General features: G+C 46.2%; 1 protein-coding gene across 2 annotated transcripts; it reads left to right on the top strand.

The window, feature by feature from the left end:
* The first annotated feature begins 1661 nt into the window (after positions 1-1661).
* Positions 1662-18823, top strand: ZNF2 (zinc finger protein 2). Of its 2 annotated transcripts, XM_025353890.1 has the most exons (6): positions 1662-1709; positions 11635-11706; positions 13234-13360; positions 15897-16010; positions 16274-16279; positions 16824-18823. In XM_025353890.1, exons 1-6 carry the CDS (start codon positions 1707-1709, stop codon positions 17819-17821), a joined length of 1320 nt encoding a protein of 439 aa, XP_025209675.1. In that variant the 5' UTR covers positions 1662-1706; the 3' UTR covers positions 17822-18823. The 2 variants fall into 2 exon arrangements, with proteins under 2 accessions (XP_025209675.1, XP_025209676.1); XM_025353891.1 differs by lacking the exons at positions 1662-1709; positions 15897-16010; positions 16274-16279 and adding exons at positions 2544-2975; positions 14783-14788.
* The last annotated feature ends 755 nt before the right edge of the window (positions 18824-19578 follow it).

The following is a 19578-nucleotide window of genomic DNA, read 5'->3' as shown; positions in this document are numbered from 1 at the left end:
TCCTTGTGTGCCCATCCCTGTTGTGCCCATCCAAGTTCCCGACCCACAGAATGTGTTGGCCTAATAAAATTGTTGTTTTAAGTCACTAAGTTTGGACTGGTTTGTTAAACAGCATCAGATGGCCATAACATCCTGCAATTTGGCAGAACCTACAAGCTTGTGGGCCCAAGAGATATCTGTTTTACTCTAAAAAAATTAATGTATGTCACTTCTTGGCTGCTTAGCTTCCATATGCTCCTCCTAACTCTTTTGAGAAAATCAGTTAAAATTCTCTTAATCTTCCCAGTAACATGGCAGATTAGATGGCCTAAACAGCCCTCTTAATCAAAAAAACTAAAAATGCTGAAAAATTACAAACATCTTTATGTACACACTGATAAGCAGGCATGAAAGTGAGGAATGTGTAAACATTCAAAAAAATAAAGTGAAATGGGCCAGACGCAGTGGCTCATGCCTGTAATCCTAGCACTCTGGGAGGCCGAAGAGGGTGGATTGCTTGAGCCCGAGTTTGAAACCAGCCTGGGCAACATGGTAAAACTCTGTCTCTAAAAAAAAAAAATATACAAAAATTAGCCCGGCCTGGTGGTGCACAGCTGTAGTCCCAGCTACTCTTGAGGCTGAGATGGGAGGACTACATGAGCCCAGGAGGAGGAGGTTGCAGTGAGCTGAGAGCATGCCACTGCATTCCGGCCTGGCTGACAGAGCCAGAGCATGTCTCAAAAAATAAATAAAATGAGAGCTAGAATTCTGAGAATCGAGCAACAAACCTGACTTTGAGGCTGCTAAATCCTAGAGAATATAAACTTCCACTTTGGCAGCTACCTGGAAGCAGTAAAGACAAAGCCTAAGGCCTGCCAGTGGGTGCAGAATATTCTAGAAAGAAACACTTTCAGGACCCCAGTTTCCACCCTCAGTATAAAGCTAAATAAATAATAAGGCCGGGCATGGTGGCTCAAGCCTGTAATCCCAGCACTTTGGGAGGCCAAGATGGGCGAATCACGAGGTCAGGAGATCAAGACCATCCTGGCTAACACGGTGAAACCCCGTCTCTACTAAAAAAAAATACAAAAAACTAGCCGGGCGTGGTGGCGGGCGCCTGTAGTCCCAGCTACTCGGTAGGCTGAGGCAGGAGAATGGCCTAAACCCGGGAGGCGGAGCCTGCAGTGAGCTGAGATCCGGCCACTGCACTTCAGCCTGGGCGACAGAGGGAGACTCTGTCTCAAAAAAAAAGCTAAATAAATAATAAAAACCACCACACAGAATGGAACAAAAAGAAAATATTTCTCTTGTGGATGTTGTGACTTTAATCAAGCTCTAATCTTCTAGGAAGGTCCAAACCCGTTAGTACAACACAAAGTCAGCCACAACCTGGCCTTACCTCAAGATAGTTATTGGCCCCTAAACCTCATCCACAAGCCATTCATTTTGCTACAAATTCTTTTCACTTTTATCCTCTAGACTGTGCCTTTGCAGGTGCTATTATCTGTTTAGATCACACTTCTTTTTCTTAATTACTTTTAAGTACACCAATTATAGGAATCCTTTCCCACCTTTCCCGACCATAGTTAATAGCTTCCTTCCTCCATTGTACTCTCATAGTATGCCGAGGGGTGACATAATTGTAGAACATACTGCCTCTATTGTGATTTTTTCCATTGGACCAAGAGTTCATTTGGGTCAGTAACTTACTCAACCGTGCCTTGCCTATGGTGAGCAATTAGGATTTTTTTGAATGAAAGTGTAGTCTTATGGAGAAGCAGAGTAGAAGGATGATTAACAGAGACTGGGAAGGGTTGGTGGGGTGGGGAAGTGGGGCTAGTTAATAGGTACAAAAATAGAATAAGAAATAGTATAACTAGTATTTGATAGCACATCGGAGTAACTACAGCCAATAATATTGAACATTTTAAAGTAATTAAAGGAATATAACTGAATTGTTTGTAATACAAAGGATAAATGCTTGAGGTAATGGACATCCCATTTATCCTGATGAGATTATTATGTATTGTATGCCTGTGTCAAAATATCTCAGGTGGCCCATAAATGTTTACAACTACTGTGTACCCCAAAAAACTTAAAAAAAAAAAAAAAAAACACTAACGAAGTATTAACCTGGAAAAATGTAGTTTTGTTCCTGAAGTAGGATTTTATCATATTCTTTGTAATTTTCAGTCTTCCCTGAGCTATAGCTCAATGGTTCTTAGCTTTAGCTGCACGTTAGAGTCACCTGCAGCTCTTTGCAAACTTTCGCTCCACAGCTGGGCCTCAGGCATCAATGTCTAAAGCTCTCCGGGTGATCGTAGCTTGCAGCCAGCGCCCTTCCAGCAACTCCAAGGCCGGCTGGTGTGAGCTCAAGCAGTCGGGAGTCGGACCAGCTGCACAGTTAATACATATATGTCCTAGGCTCTTCTCTCCTTCCAACGCAAATATGTGCATAGACCCTGCCTGGAACCGCAGCCCTGTTCTCACAACCAAACTGCCTCTCGGGCCAAAACTCCAGAATCAAATTTCTGCAAGTGGACAAACGGAAGCGGAAATAAGCCCTTTCCCAACGCTAGATGACTCGATTTCCTCTCGGTCTTCCCCTGCCGGCTGGGCAGAGGCACCAGGATCAGACAGACACATTCCCTGTGGACGGCGCTCCCATCGGATGACTGGAGGGACTGGACACCAGGCGCAGGCAGTACTTCAGGGTGACCATAAGTCTCCCAAACATCCGCAACGGCTCGCTCTCTCAGCTAAGGCGACAGCTCTGCCATTTTGGATCCTGTTCAGCCGCGCGAAGCCGGCGTTTGCACAGATTTTCTGACGTCATATTAAGGCGCACCGGGCGCGCAGACTTCTGGGAGATGAAGTCCTTGCGAAGGCAGCGCATTGATTGGGAGCGCGGGAGCCAGGACCCTTTGCGCAGGCGCGTTGCTTACCCGACCTGAAGAGGCGCCGTCTTCCCGGGTCCCGAGCACTCTGTGCCGGAGGTGAGGGCTGTGGGTGTGTGTCTTCGAGGAGCGGACTGAGAGCAGCAGCTCAGAGACGGGACTTGAGAACTTTGGGGAGGTGCTGTAGGAGCAAAACGGGGTGACAAGGGCGAGGCCAGCAGAGTGTGTGTCGCGACGACTCGGTGCGGACGGAAAGTTGTGCACCCACCCCCGTGTGTGCGTGTGTCCCGTGGGGTCTGGGCACCCATTGTCTGTCGGTCCCGGACTTTCAGGTTGGAGGTTTGGAGTCTTCCTCCGCCTCTCCCGTTTCTTCTTCCCATAATGGGTGCTTAATGAACGTGGGTGGAATTGACACCAAATTTAGGGTGCTGCCCGCTCCCTCTTTCCTAGCAGCGCCTCAGATTGCCTCATTTAGCTCCCTGCCCTGGGCCTCCGCATGAGTGCTGGAGGGCTTCATGGAGGAGGTGGGATTTGACGTGAAAAAAAAGAAAAAACCAGGAAAGCAGCAGCTAAGCGTTAGGCAGATTTGAGCTGGAGAGAATTTTTACAGAAATTTAGCAACAGTGGTAGACAAGGTTGAAGAAAAGGTACGCTGGGAGAGAATCAGGACAAGACCCAGTAGGCAAGGTGGCTTGTATAGGTGTGATCCAGGGACTGACACGAATCAAACTATTTGGGGACAGTTGTTCTAGAGGTCACATTCAGGACTAGAGAGGGGAAAGGACCAGAAGCAGAGAGCCAGTTAGGGACGTATGGCAGTTTTGAAGTAAGCTGTTGTGGACCTGAATTCAGGTGGTGGTAGTGAAAGGGAAGGATACGGATGACATTGCAAAAGAAGAGTCAAAAGGGCCTGGTGACTAGATTTGGGAGGAAAGACAGTGAGGTAAGAGTTTGAGTTTGGGACACCTGGGAGAAGAATAAAACATCTGATACAAATGTAAAGCCAGGAAGAGGCGTGGATGTGGGGAATTGCCTAAAGGAAGATAGTTTTGAGGTGATGGCAGAACGCCTAATTCAAGGTTTGCAGTCATTTGGAAATGCAGGATAAGTTTGGAAGAATGCAGTACAGTTGTACAATTACAATACAGTTACAGGACATGGACATCTGTAGAGTTGGAAAATGGAGCCCTGAGTGTGGATGGACTTTCTGAGGGATGGCAAAAATGAAGAAAGTACAAAGACTGAGCTATGGGCAGCATCCATGTTTCCAGGGCAAAAGTGGGGAAAAAGAGTCACACAGAGACAGCAATTTTAGTGGTTGGAAGAAAGGCTAGTGCAGTATCATAGCAGTTACAGTAACCACTGGAACAAGCAGAAGCTTGTCAGAACAGTGAAAAGCTACAGAGAAATAGAGATAAGATCAGAAGTGCATTGGTAGGCCAGGCACAGTGGCTCATGCCTGTAATCCCAGCACTTTGGGAAGCCGAGGTGGGCAGATCACTTGAGGTCAGGAGTTCAAGACCAGCCTAGCCAACATGGTGAAACTCCATCTCTATAAAAATACCAAAATTAGCTGGGCATGATGGCGGGTGCCTGTAATCCCAGCTACTCGGGAGGCTTTGGTGGGAGAATCACTTGAACCTGAGAGGTAGAGGTTGCAGTGAGCTGAGATCATGCCATTGCACTTCAGCCTGGGTGACAAGAGTGAAACTCTGCCTCAAAATAAAAAAAGGTAGCTTTCAAGCATGCCCTTTCAGGTGTGTGAGGGGCAAAACTGAAAAACAGGGACTGGAGAAGAGTAAGTGGTGACAGTATGGAGTCAGTAGGTTTGTATTACTCTCCAAAAAGTTTGATCATGAAAGGAAAGCTTAAATGAGAACTGTTTTGCTAGAAGGAGGTCATGGGATTCAGTGAAAATAGTTTCAGGTAGAGGAGGCTTGTATGTCTTTGAAGATGTCGAAAGAAAGTACTACTGGGGTGGAAAATGCTGGGGGTGGGGGGGCGGAAAGACTAGGGGCCAGGCGTGGCAGCTCACGCCTGTAATCCCAGCACTTTGGGAGGCTGAGGCGGGTGGATCATGAGGTCAAGAGATTGAAACCATCCTGGCCAAAATGGTGAAACCCTGTCACTACTAAAAATACAAAAATTCTGTAATCTCAGCACTTTGGGAGGCCGAGACGGGCGAATCACGAGGTCAGGAGATCCAGACCATCCTGGCTAACCCGGTGAAACCCCGTCTCTACTAAAAAATACAAAAAACTAGCCGAGCGAGGTGGCGGGTGCCTGTAGTCCCAGCTACTCCGGAGGCTGAGGCAGGAGAATGGCGGGAACCCGGGAGGCGGAGCTTGCAGTGAGCTGAGATCTGGCCAGTGCACTCCAGCCTGGGCGGCAGAGCGAGACTCCGTCTCAAAAAAAAATAAAAAAATAAAAATACAAAAATTAGCTGGGCGTGGTGGTGCATGCCTGTAGTCCCAGCTACTCCGGAGGCTGAGGCAGGAGACTGCCATGAACCCAGGAGGCGGAGCTTGCAGAGAGCCGAGATCGCGCCACTGCACTCCAGCCTGGGCCACAGAGCAAGACTCCATCTCCAAAAAAAAAAGAAAAAAGTTAGAACACAGGTAAAGTCCTGGAGATAGACATTTCTGTCTTGTTGACCTCACACATCTCGCTGCCTAGCACCTAACGGCTACTTGGTACATAGTCGTTGAATAGTGCGATGAGTGGATGGATTGCACTGAGCAGTAGAAAGGAAGAGAACTTGTATTTGTTGAATGAACTGGATGATAAATGCTTTATATTAATGGTCTTACCATTTGTAACTACTCTGTGAGTTAGGCAGCAAACAACTATTGGCTTAAGTAACTCATCCAAGGCTTCATGGTTAATAATTCTATGCCTGTGTAGTGCTTTCTACCATATAACCCTGCTTCCCTTGAAACTCATTCCTGGGACTCTTTGGTGTGGTAGAAGACAAAAGTTATGCAGAAATTTCTTGCTTATACTTAGCTAAATTTGTTTTTCCAATAAGTTTTTGCTTGTTTTTCACATAGTTTTTGCAAACTGGTATTCACCTTCAAGGTAATATTCCTTTAAAAGTTTGCTTGGCCAGTGTGAACCCATTATTAAATAACCCTGAGCTGTCTGGCAACCTGTAACTCTTAAGCTATAATGATTTATTTTCATGAAAAGATAGCAAAGGTAACAGACCAATAGACTAGAACAGAAAATCCCCAAATATCCAAGAATATGATAGCCCCATTATAGAATAGAGTTAAATGCTGCCAGACAGACCAGTAAATATCTATTGATCTGGTCTTTTGACATTTTTGAAAACTTAGTTGTTCCTTATTTGTATCTTTGATTCATAAGTCTAGCTGTAGGACTCATCTCCTAAGGGAGAAAGGATGAAATCTGCACAGTTACAATGCCTCTTTGGAACCAGAGGTAGGTTCATTGTTAGTAGAGCCCATTTCTCTTTCTACCTGATAGTTACCTGTAGCCCCAGTACTGATTAGTCCTCCCTGTTTGGGGTATGTAGTTCCGTGTCTGGAATTACCTGGTTTATTCCTATTCCAAATTTCTTTTTACATACTTATGTGAATAGATACAAGTATATATCCCAAGGGTACATCTATACTTTATGAATAGTCATACAATTAATAGAAAAAGTACCTTTTTATATAACTAAAGTTTTAAACATTGCCTTCCTTGTATTGCAACTTTTATGGCATACTTTATATTAACTTTTCTATTTTGAGTATGAAACTCATAGCCCTTCAAAGTTCAAATTATTTTATTTAGCACTAATGATTTTTATTACTTCTCTGGCCAGTGGGAGCCAGAGTCATTTGAGTTTTCTTATTCAAGGATGTGGGGTCAGCTCAAATTCTGAATGTCCAAAACTGTACTCATTGGTTTTCCCTTCCGTCCTCCTTCTCTGTTGCTTATCTCCATGAACAGCATTGTTATCCACGCCGCAATGGTAACCTGGACATCATTTTTGCCCTCATCACCTTCAGCCTCTTCTTCCAGCCAGTGTATTGTCTGTTCTTCTTTTTTTTTCCCCCTGAGACGGAGTCTTGCTCTGTTGCCCAGGCTAGAGTGCAGTGGCGTAATCTTGGCTCATTGCAACCTTTGCCTCCCAGGTTCAAGCGATTCTCTTGCCTCAGCCTCCCAAGTAGCTGGGATTATAGGTGCCCACCACTGTGCCTGGCTCATTTTTGTATTTTTAGTAGAAACGGGGTTTCACCATCTTGGCCAGGCTGGTCTTAAACTCCTGACCTCGTGGTCCACCCACCTCGGCCTCCCAAAGTGCTGAGATTACAGGTGTGAGCCACTGCGCCCGGCTTGTCTGCTCTTCTTAATAGCTTGACAGCAGTTTCCTCCATTTCTGCTTCCACAGCTTTCATTCAGTCTGTCATCTTTCTTATTGAAGTACAACACTCTCCTCAGTGGTCTGCTCACCTCCATTCTTTCCTTCCTGTAATCTCATCACACCACAGCCGCTCAGTGTGGCGTGGCCACCTGTGTTGGGGTCCCCAGGATCACCCCAGGTTCAGGGATTCACTAGAAGGACTCAAGACTCGACCCGTAGTTGTACTTCTGGCTAAGAGTATGGTGATGACCCTGCAAGGACAGGCAGCCAGATCATAAGGGGAAAAGACAAGCCAGGTAGAGGAATCCGCTTACAGGCTTGCTTCTATTCTCCTTCTCCCATGAGGGTGTCACATGGAGCACACTCCTTCCCCCAGCAACAAAAATGCAGCAACAATCTCTGCTGAAGGCAGCTCACTGGAGACTCAGCCCACGTTTTTACTGAGAGCTGGTCACCTAGGCACCGTCTGTCTTAACACATACCAAAATTCCAGACCCTCCAATAGGAAAGCAGATGTTCACCATAAACCACATTGTTTGCATGAATAGTTTAGGCGTAGTAGACCACTGTTATCTCTTAGGGAACTGGGGAACCCTCTCAAAATCGAGGTTTCCAGCTGCCAGCGAAGGGCCAGCACGCAAGCAGAACTTTCTAGGAATAGCAGTCTCAGGTCCGCTGTAACTTTTCTGCACACCACTCTTCTTTCCTTTCTGTTATTTTTTCTGTACACCAAAATAAGGACATACTCTTGTTGAAAAAAATGTATAAAGAATGGTAAGAGAATAAAAATCTCTTATAACTCACCACTCAAATTTTACTTACATTTTAATACGTGTTCGTCCTTTTTCTATACATAATGTGCACGTACAAGTATGTAATTTTAAGAGTGTACATTCTTCACGTAGTATTTTTGAATTTCTTAGTGGTTTTTTTTGTTGTTGTTGTTGTTTTTTGAGATGGAGTCTCACTCTTTCACCCAGGCTGGAGTGCAGTGGCACGATCTCAGCTCACTGCAACCTCTGCCTTCCAGGTTCAAGCGATTCTCCTGCCTCAGCCTCCGGAGTAGCTGGGACTACAGCCATGAGCCATCATGCCTGGCTAATTTTTGTATTTTTAGTAGAGATGGGATTTCACCATGTTGGCCAAACTGGTCTCGAACTCCTAACCTCAAGTGATCCGCATGCCTCGGCCTTCCAAAGTGCTGGGATTACAGGTGTGAGCCACCGCACCTGGTCATTCTCTGTGAGTTTTTCTCAATTGTTGATTTTTTTTTTTTTTGTAAGAAAGCATTATAAAGCTGAAGTATCCTGGCTATCCCTCCCCAGTCTTATTTCCCTGTCTTCTCAGATATGTACACATTGGTGCTTATTGTCCCATGTGTTAATAGATTTTTGCAGGTATTATCTACCTGTTTTTAAATTTTATGTAAATATTATACAGTAAGTCATTCTATAACTTATTTTTTTCCCAGTAATTATGTTTTTTGCAGTTTATCTGTTAATAATGTATAATATTCATATATGTGTATATATTCACAAATCCATTATCTGATTAATAGACATTGAAGTTGTTTGCAGTTTATCACTAGTGATCTTCTCCCCACTGACTTGTAATGCCACCTCAGTCGCACATCAGGCTTCCCTAATGCTTGGATATGTTTTGGGATTTTCTCTTCTAGTCTATTCATCTGTAATTGATGTGGCTATCTTTTCATGAAAATAAATCATGATAGCATAAAAGTTAAAAGCTCCCAGGCTGACTTGGATTCAAGTTCTACCTCAGCTTCTTACAAAGCCTTAATTTCCTAATATGTAAAATAGTGTCTTCCTTATTGATTTATGAGGATGGAGTTAAATTATCCTTATAAAAAGCACTTAGCACAATACCTGGCAAATAGCAAATGCTCAATAATGCTAGTTGTTATTAAGATGATGGGGTTTTTTTGTTTTGGTTTGTTTGAGATGGAGTCTCTCTCTGTCGCCAGGCTGCAGTGCAGTGGCACGATCTTGGCTCACTGCAACCTCCACCTCCTGGGTTCAACCAATTCTCCTGCCTCGGCCTCCCGAGTAACTGGGACCACAGGCGCGTGCCACCACGCCCAGCTAATTTTTTTGTATTTTTAGTAGAGACAGGGTTTCACCATGTTGACCAGGATGGTCTCCATCTCTTGACCTCATGATCCACCTGCCTCGGCCTCCCAAAGTGCTGGGATTACAGGTGTGAGCCAATGCGCCAGGCCAAGATGATGTTTAATAGTGTTCCACTTATGTATGGACTGGACCAGAAATTACTTAACCAAGTCTCCAGATGTTTAAGGTATTTCAAATTTTTGCTGCCTTATTGAAAAGATTAAATGAGATAATACATATAGAGTGCTTAGGAAGTGCCCTGGAACATAGCTGTCAGTAAGGGTTAGTGTTAATGATGAGTCATAAAAAGCTGTGTACATATTATTACTTATTTCCTTAGTATAAATTCCTAGGAGATAATTGCTGGGTCAAACAGCATGTTTCAAGGCCCTTGCTATAAGTCACAGTGGTTTTTCTAAAGCACAGATGTGATGACATGTCCACACCCAAATCCTTCGGTAACCTCCATGCCTGTGGAGAAAGGGCTGTGCAAAACTCTCCTTGAGGAAACTGGCCTCTGCCTCCCTCTTTAGCTGCATCTTCCCCACAGCACGACTCACAGCCTAGACTTCTACCATTCTAAGCTGATTTTTGTTGTTAATCCTTTCCATGTAAAGACCTGCCTCCTTCTTTTTGAGAAACTTGAGGTTTTTTTCTCAAGATTTAGAAGGTTCTGGCTCCTCCCACAAATGAAAACTTGGCTTAGATCCCACTCCTGTCAAGAAAGCTGCAGTGCTCCTCCCTCCACCCCTCCCTGCTGGGCTAGGTGAGCCTCTGAGGTGCTCTCATGGATTGCATGTCGCGCTGCTGCACTTACACATCCTGGAGTGAAATATTATTTCATTTACTTGTTTGTTCTCTGTGCTAAGCTGTAGCTTCTGGAGGACAAAGGCAGCGTCTGACAGTTTTTTTGTGCTTGGTATAAGTAGTTTGTGCTGAATAAATGCTGGTTGAATGAGTCACAAGAAGCAGTGACCATATCCCCTTGACTGTTGGAGAATGGTCAGTGCACCACAAGTACGCCTTTTCCTCCTCCTCACGAGGACCACACCGTCTCCCAGCCACCATAAATCCCAGAAATGTGGGATTTAATGCTCTTGTTTTATTTTTATATTTTTTTATTTTTGTAGAGACAGGGGTCTTGCTATGTTGCCCAGGCTGGTCTCGAGAACTGGCCTCAAGTGATCCTTTTACCTCAGCCTCCCAAAGTGCTGGGATTACAGACGTGCGCCACTGTGCCTGGTCTGTTGTTTTAATTAGACTCTCGATTGCGAAAAACTGAGACTTCGCTAATCCCAGTAAGGGGAATTAGTGATAAGATCTTACACAGAGCCCAAGAGGGTTAGAGTATTATGGCAATCTATGAATAAATAAGGCTGGTTTGCATGGAAATTGGACCCGTGGGTGGTGCTAGGCGAGGTGAGGGCCTCCCCAGGAATTCTTAGGTCTCTGCGTCAGTATTCCACCGCTGGTGGGACTGCACTGGGCTCCCCCTGCCTGCCCCTGGTCCCGTGGTCTATTATGACCTTTTCTCTACCTTGTACCTCCCACGTGCCCACGGGTTCTGCTGCTGGTAACTTTGGTTCCCCGATCCTCGTGGCTGCTTCGGGACCTCATGATATCCTTTCAGCTAGTCACTTACTTGTCCTGACATTTCTTAGTTCACATTCCCAAGGAAGGATGTCACCCCTTTTCAAGCCAGACCACGTCTCAGTCTACTACTCACCTATGCATCGCCCACCTGTGGCCTAATCAGTGTGGCTCCGGGAATGAGACCCAGGGTCACATGGTACAAAACCTGCCCAAGGGACGGTCCTTTAGCAGGGGCTACGAGTGGGGTCTTTTTCCTTTGAAGAGACTGGATTGTCTTTGATATGTCTTGTCCGTGTAGTCATTTACAAAATTGCTTATGGCTTTTGCCCAGTAATTGTTCAGGGCAATACTGAATGTGAGTTTATACGTATACGCACTGTGTGAATCTTACACAGTTATTGACTCTCAGGAATAGAACTCTGCCTCTAGCATCATGGTAAAACCGCCACCACATTGTGGTCTAATTAGCAATTCCATGGTTGTTGGCTCTCATTCTGGGGTGGTCTGGGGTTGTGCCTGGCCTTGCTTGACTTTGACCCCCTTTTGTAAGGTACTGAGAATGACATATCCCCCTGGTATGGGCTTCATGGGTCAAAACACTATGCGACGGTACTGGTCTTTCTCGTACCTTCTTTCTCACCCTACACTTCTGCTTCATTAGGACTCTGCCCTTGTCTACAGGGAGAGCACACAGGAAAGAATGGCTGCTGTGTCTCCGACCACCAGATGCCAGGTGAGGTGGCCTTTTGTGTTTCCGAAGTACTCCATTCGTCTCCGGAATAGAACCACTTTTCTTTATCCTGGAGCCTCTTTGAGCAGACCCAGCCAGGCAGATGAAGGACTCCACAGGGAGTGTTTCTTTCCCATTTCACTTGAGGTGTCCTTTAGTGACCTTTTCTTGCCGTGAGCATGTGCCCACTAGCTCGTCACCAGACTCACAACTCCTGGAGCCTTCGCTGTGAGTGATTGTGCCTAGAAGCCAATGGTAGGGTCTGACTGGAAGGTTTGGGGAATAGTGGGCTGGTTCTGGTCCTGACTGTCCCTTTGGTACATTCACGTGTGGACTGAGAGGAGGCCCCAGTGTTGAGGGAGCGTGGGGCTAGGCGGGGATGTGTGGTACACACTGTAGAGCACCTGTCTGCAGGTGCTGAGAGCCCTGAAGAGTCTCCTGTGCTACAGACATGTGGCTTGCTCCATTCCTGCCCGAGGGCAGAGTCTCGAATTCTGCACCCTGGCCTAGAACTTTTGCCGACACACTGGAGACGCATCTGAGGTTTTAGAACCGGAGGTAAAGAGATGCAGTCTTACAGAATCCCAGAGCATTGGACTGAAAGGAGGCGGATCCCACAGATGATCTAATCAACACCAGTATTCTGAGGATTTGTAAAAAACAAAGACAATTGGTGAAATCTGAGTAAGATTGTAGATTAGGTAATAGGATAAGATCAATGCTATTTTCTCCTTTTTATATTATTTTTTTTTTTTTGAGATGCAGTCTCACTCTGTCGCTCAGGCTGGAGTGCAGTGGCACGACCTCACCTCACTGCAAGCTCCGCCTCCCGGGTTTACGCCATTCTCCTGCCTCAGCCTCTGGAGTAGCTGGGACTACAGGCGCCGCCACCACGCCTGGCTAATTTTTTTGTATTTTTAGTAGAGATGGGGTTTCACCATGCTAGCCAGGATGGTCTCTATCTCTCGTCCTCATGATCTGCCCACCTTGGCCTCCCAAAGTGCTGGGATTACAGGCGTGAGCCACCACGCCCGGCCTATTTTCTCCATTTTTTATAGTTATACTGTGATCATAACAACAGTACGCCCTTGTTTTTACAAAATACACATTGAAATATTTAGGATTAAAGACATCTGATGTCGGCAAGTTAGTCAAGAGGCTTAGCAAAAAGATAGGAGAATGTGTATCTAGAGAGAGACAGAAAGATAAAGCAAACATGGAAAATGCTGCCATTTGAGGAAGCCAGGTGAAAGGCACACAGGGCTTTTTTTGTGCTGGTTTGAGAGGTCTGAAGAAAGAGGCTGATACTCAGAAGCTCAGCTGTAGGTGTAGTGCTGTGAGATTCTGACCAAGAGCTCCATGTCCTGGGTGATGAGGCCACTTTTCCCAAGTGCTTTAAAGTTCTACTTAGTCCATTGTTTTTCTTCCCTCCCACCATGCATCCTCCAGGGCTGTCATCTTTGACATTTTTGGTCTGGTCCAAATAAAGAGAAGGGTTAAGAGTAAAGGAGAATGTGATTGTATTTTCAGGAATCAGTGACATTCGAAGACGTGGCTGTGGTTTTCACAGATGAAGAGTGGAGTCATCTGGTCCCCATACAGAGGGACCTCTACAAGGAGGTGATGCTGGAGAACTATAACAGCATCGTGTCATTGGGTAAGGGGAGCCTCCATGAGGAGGTACAGTCTGTCCTATGCTAATGTGGGGCTGAAAGGGCTGAGGAATTATTACCTTTCTCCTCCCCACTGAGTCCTGATCCACTTGAGAGACAAGGTAAGAGTTGAAAGATGTGGCATCAGAGTACAGCAACGGCGGGCTCAATACTGAACCCCAGCATTGGGCAGACATGCCTCCCCAGCCATGGGTGGTGCTGGACGACCATAGGCTCTCTTGCTCAGCAGCCTGCCCTGGCAAAATGGAGGGAGGGCCAGTGAGGGCTGAGGGACCGAGCAGAATGTGTGTTAGAGGCAGGGAGCTGGGTCTCCAGAGGGACAGGCGGAAGACGCTGAGTTCCATATGCCCAGCTATTCTCCCAACTCGCCAGTCAGGTAACTCAGCTTACCCAGAGGACTGTGCGCTAGGGCAGGGGGCCATCTTGTCGGAATAGAGGGTTGTGCCTCTGAGGTCACCAGAGATATGTTTGATTTTGAGTATTTGTCTTAGGTACAGTCTTAGATGCTCACAGAACACCCTTTGTAATTATAGAGACTTGTGTGACAAAGAGAAAGTTGAGTCACTACTGATCCCGGTATTAGTGAAAAGTAAAGCTGGGCTCCTGGAGGTTATGGGAACCTCTCAGGGGCTTCACGAGTGAGAGGCTGAGGGAGTGCCCAGAATGAGAAGCCGGTTTAAAATCAGCAGCAGTAACAGGACTCGCAGTGCAGATTTCCTACCAGGCAGGTCTAAAAGTAAGTGCTAACACCCCCCAGAGTAATGTAATCAGGCCAGTAGTCTCCCAAACAGAATGGAATATTCAGGAAGGAGCCTTTGTTACAGGCGTTAGCAGATGGCTGTTGAGGCAAATAGAGCCCCTGAGGTCAGGGACCCAGAGCCACAGGGAGATGCTGGGTGTGGCCATTTTGTCAACAGAGAATCCACATAAAACCCAGTAGACAGTCCTTGGGCCCAATAAGAAAGTGCCTCTTTCCCAAGTTGGGGCCTCAACAAAAGGGAAGTTTAGAGCCCAAGCCTATTTCCAGGATCTATTTTTTAATATAACCAAAAATGGATAGATCTGCTTCAGGGAATTTATCCTAAGGAAATAATAGGACTAACAATCCGTGGTATATGGAGATGTTAATTACACTATTGTTTGTTAATAGCAAAACATTAAAAATGATCTAAATGTCTGTCATAAGGGAATTCATTAAATAAATTATGTTATCCATACAATGTCATATCCCGTAGCTATTACAATGGTGAGGTAGATCAGTGCTGATTGAAATAAAATAGTATTTTAAATTTATTATGTGAAAAAAAAAATCAAGTTTACAAGTCAGCATCATTTCATTATCCAGTTTTTTATTTTTTAATTTAATTTTATTTTTTCATTTGAGAGAGTCTCACTCTGTTGCCTAGACTGGAGTGCAGTGATGCAATCTCAGCTCACTACAACCTCCGTCTCCAGGGTTCGAGCAGTTCTCGTGCCTCAGTCTCCCAAGTAGCTGGGATTACAGCCATGAGCTACCATACCCTCCTAATTTGTGTATTTTTAGTAGAGACGGGGTTTCACCATGTTGGCCAGGCTGGTCTCGAACTCCTGACCTCAGGTGATCTACTCGTCTTGGCCTCCCAAAGTGCTGGGATTACAGGGGGGGGCCACTGTGCCCAGCCTCATTATCCAGTTTTTAACAGAATGTATCTAGAGGCATCTTTGGATATCTGAATAGAAAGAAAGAAAATACACTGTATGCAAGGTGATTTTTTTTCTTTTTGCTTGTATAGACTTCTAATTTTCCTAGAATGAACCGGACAGATTTGTTTCAATGAAAGCATAGTGCTCAAGGCAAACAAATGAACAAAAATGGGTAGTTTTGATACACTTTTTTACTCAAGGTGACTTAATTTCATTCTCATCTCCCCTAAGTCTTCATCCTACCAGTACTAACACCAGGAACTTCCCATTCACTTCACGGGGAAGAATAAACATGTGAATCCACATGGGTTCTCTCAACCTTCTGACCTTCTGCCACTTGCTCCTTTTATAGCCTCAGTCTTGGCCTCTGTCCAGAGTTTCCTCTGCTTTGGACTCTGCATTCTTGGCCTGTGCATTCTGCCTTTTGCATTTTCTCTCTCAAAGACTTAGACGCTGCGTCCAGGCACAGTGGCTCATGCCTGTAATCCCAGCTGTTTTGGAGGCCGAGGCAGGCGGATCACCTGAGGTCAGGAGTTTGAGACCAGCGTGGCCATCATGGCAAAGCTCCTTCTCTACTAAAAATACAAAAATTAGCCAGGTGTGGTGGCACCCGCCTGTAATTCCAGCTAGTGGGGAGGCTGAGGCAGGAGAATCACTTGAACCTGGGAGGTGGAGGTTGCAGTGAGCCGAGATCGGGCCACTGCACTCCAGCTGGGGCGACAGAATGAGATGCTGTCTCAACAGCAACAAAAAAGTCTTAGAAGCTGGGATTGAGCTTTGGGAGAGTGATATTTCATCACACACAGCCACTTGCTTTGTTTCTTTCTCTTTGAGCAGGCCTTCCAGTTCCTCAACCTGATGTGATTTTCCAATTGAAGAGAGGGGACAAGCCATGTGTAGTAGATCTGCATGGGTCTGAGGAGAGAGAACGGCCAGAGAGTGTCTCTCTAGGTAACTGAGTGCGAACAGGACAGGATGGAATTTTGTTGTTTGGGTGATGGGGGAACATCAGCTCTCGCCTTTCTCTCACATTCCAGTCTTTCGCTTGTTATTTATTGTGTGTCACCCACTAGCTTTCATTTTTTCCCTTTACACCTTAACGTGTTATTCGTCTACATTCACCAAGTGTTACTTTCTCACATCTGTCACACGGCACACTCATGCCTTGCTCTTTCCTTTTTTTTTTCCAAGACAGAGTCTCGCTGTGTTGCCAGGCTGGAGTGCAGTGGGGCTGTCTCGGCTCACTGTAACCTCCGCCTCCCGGGTTCAAGTGCTTCTCCTGCCTCAGCCTCCCAAGTAGCTGGGATTACAGGCACCCGCCACCACACCCGGATAATTTTTGTATTTTAGTGAGACGGGGTTTTGCCATGATGGCCACGCTGGTCTCGAACTCCTGACCTCAGGTGATCCACCCACCTTGGCCTCCCAAAGTGCTGGGATTATAGGAGTGAGCCACCGCGCCCGGCCACACTTTGCTATTTCTATTGAGCACCATCCGGTCCATTCGGATGCTGTCGTAATTGTGCTGGCCATGCTCCCGCTGGACATTCTCCTGTTTTCTGAGGTGTCCACCATCCGTTCTGTTCCCTGCCACCTTCTTCACTCCCAGGTCTCAGTCCCTCTCTGCAGTGCAGTACTATTTGTGGGAGCAAGCAATGCAGTGACCATACATTACTTTCAGACTCATGGAAGCATCTCTTCTTTCTGCTGTAATATTTTCTAGTCCAGGAAAAAAAAACTGCATCTGTTTTCTGTTTGTTCCAGAAACTAAGCCTGAGATTCATGATGCTTCAGACGAAAAATCAGAAGGATCATTGAGGGAATGCCTTGGAAGGCAAAGTCCTCTGTGTCCTAAATTTGAAGTTTATGCACCCAATGGCAGGATGGGAACAGAAAAGCAAAGCCCTTCAGGGGAGACTCGTAAGAAATCTCTCTCCCGGGAGAAAGGCGTGCGGCGAGGGTCAGCCCTGCCCGGGGAAGTTCTCACTAAAGAAAGACACCAGGAATGCAGTGACTGTGGGAAGACCTTCTTTGACCACTCATCCCTCACCCGCCATCAGAGGACTCACACTGGGGAGAAGCCCTATGGCTGCCGTGAGTGTGGGAAAGCCTTCAGCCACAGGAGCAGCCTCAGCAGACATCTGATGTCGCACACTGGGGAGAGCCCCTACGAGTGCAGCGTGTGCGCAAAAGCCTTCTTCGACCGCTCGTCCCTCACTGTCCACCAGCGAATCCACACCGGAGAGAAGCCCTTTCAGTGCAGCGAGTGTGGGAAAGCCTTTTTTGACCGTTCGTCCCTTACTCGACACCAGAGAATTCACACAGGAGAAAGTCCTTATGAATGTCATGAGTGTGGGAAAGCCTTCAGCCAGAAAAGCATTCTTACTCGCCACCAGCTAATCCACACTGGCAGGAAGCCGTACGAGTGTAACGAGTGCGGGAAAGCTTTCTATGGGGTCTCGTCACTGAACAGACATCAGAAGGCTCACGCCGGGGACCCTCGCTATCAGTGTAACGAGTGTGGCAAAGCTTTCTTTGACCGCTCATCCCTTACGCAGCATCAGAAGATCCACACTGGAGACAAGCCATATGAATGCAGCGAGTGCGGTAAAGCCTTCAGCCAGCGGTGCCGGCTCACGCGGCATCAGCGCGTCCACACGGGAGAGAAGCCCTTTGAATGCAGCGTGTGTGGGAAAGTTTTCAGTTCAAAATCTTCCGTTATTCAGCATCAGCGGCGTTACGCCAAGCAGGGAATAGACTGAGTTGGGTGAAAGCTTGGGCGGGACAAGAACTTCCATACAAATTCGAGATAGGTCTCCCCTGTCTTAAACAAAGCTGCCATTTGCTCATTCTACCCACCCTGGCTGCTGCTGTCCTGGCCTGCCTGTGTGCCAGAGTGTTCAATAGGCACTCCCTTCCTGCTGTGTTACAGAACTGCAGGCAGGCCACGGAGATGACTCCCTTCCTGCTGTGTTACAGAACTGCAGGCAGGCCACGGAGATGACTCCCTTCCTGCCGTGTTACAGAACTGCAGGCAGGCCATGGAGATGACTCCCTTCCTGCTGTGTTACAGAACCGCAGGCAGGCCATGGAAATGACTCTAACGATAAAAAAGTTTGATGAGGTTTGTCACACAATAGGATAGATGTTAGGAGGAGACACACCTCTTGTCTGAGAACCTAGGCCCCAGGTATCACTGCACTTTAAGTAACTGGCGGCTGCAGCAGGAGGGAAAGGCAGAATGATACCAGAGCAGTACTATTTTTTTTCAGAACAGTTGTTTTGATGGCTGTTTTAGTCCCCCTGTCTTGGAGCTTTTTGGGGCCCTAATCTTGTTCTCTTGTGTCCCAGCTTTTAGACCTCTTCCTTCTACTGCTAGTAGCCAGCACTTCCTGAGTGCTTATGATGAGGTAAAGACTCAGCTAAGGGTTTTACAGGAAGTAGATTAACTGATCCTGTTGCCAACCCTATGAAGTAGGCACTGTTACCATCTGCATCTCTAGATGAGCACCCTGAGGTTTATAGAGATTAAATCACTTGCCCAAGGTGACCCAGCTGGTAAAAGGTGATGCCAGGTCTTGAAGACAGGTCCACCTTCAAAGTCTATTTTCTTTACCATTATGCTCGACGGTTTGTTTTATAATTTATGTATATGTATTATCCTCTCAACTAGATTGTAAGCACTTGGAGGTGTGACTTACAGGTCTTTGTATCTCACACAGTGCCTTGCTAATGGGTGCTCAATAAATATTTATATGAATGAATGACTTTTCTACTTACCAGATTCTCTCCATTCAAAACACCTCTTGGATTTGCATTCTTTGTCTGAATTCACAGCCCAGCCTACACTTTTATCATCCCCAGCTCCCACTCCTGGCAGCAGTAGCTTCCTCATTCCAATTCTTCCCACTTGATTGTTGAAGAGGGATGTGCTAAGATGTGGTACAGTAATAGCCCACAGAGAGCTATGTCTCCCTTAAAACCTGACGAGAACCACTCTGTCTTATTCTGTCCTCATTATTTGGAACATCTGGCTTCCAAAGTCACCACAAGGGAGGAAGAGAAAGCTAGAGGAATTTGTCGGATTTCTTTTTAGACCCAGGCTTACATCACTTCTGTCCACATCTAAGAAGCCAGAACCCAGCACTTGGAGGCCAGGAAAGTAAACAAGCACCTCGAAAGCTGGTTAACACCGAGAGCCTCTGTCACAAAGTAAACAAGCACCTCGAAAGCTGGTTAACACCGAGAGCCTCTGTCACCGTTACAGTTTGCATATTACTGTTAACCCAGTCTTTGCAAGTGACCCCTTCCTGCCCATCGTTGCCTTCCTCAAGACCTAAAATAGCTCCCTATTCAGTGAAAAATTATCTCAATATTTAAGATCTGCCTTAACATGATCCCCATTGCTGAACTTTACCTCCTGACTCCAAAAACCCTTCTATTCCCTGGGCCCAGTCCTGTATTTTCATTTTTGTTAAAGGATACGCACTAGATGACCTTGACTCTAGGCATCTGCATT

The sequence above is a fragment of the Theropithecus gelada genome, chromosome 13 (assembly GCF_003255815.1).
Source record: "Theropithecus gelada isolate Dixy chromosome 13, Tgel_1.0, whole genome shotgun sequence".
Classification (NCBI taxonomy): Eukaryota; Metazoa; Chordata; class Mammalia; order Primates; family Cercopithecidae; genus Theropithecus; species Theropithecus gelada.
The sequence above is the reverse complement of the archived record's forward strand: the minus strand, read 5'-3'. Positions and strand labels throughout refer to the sequence as shown.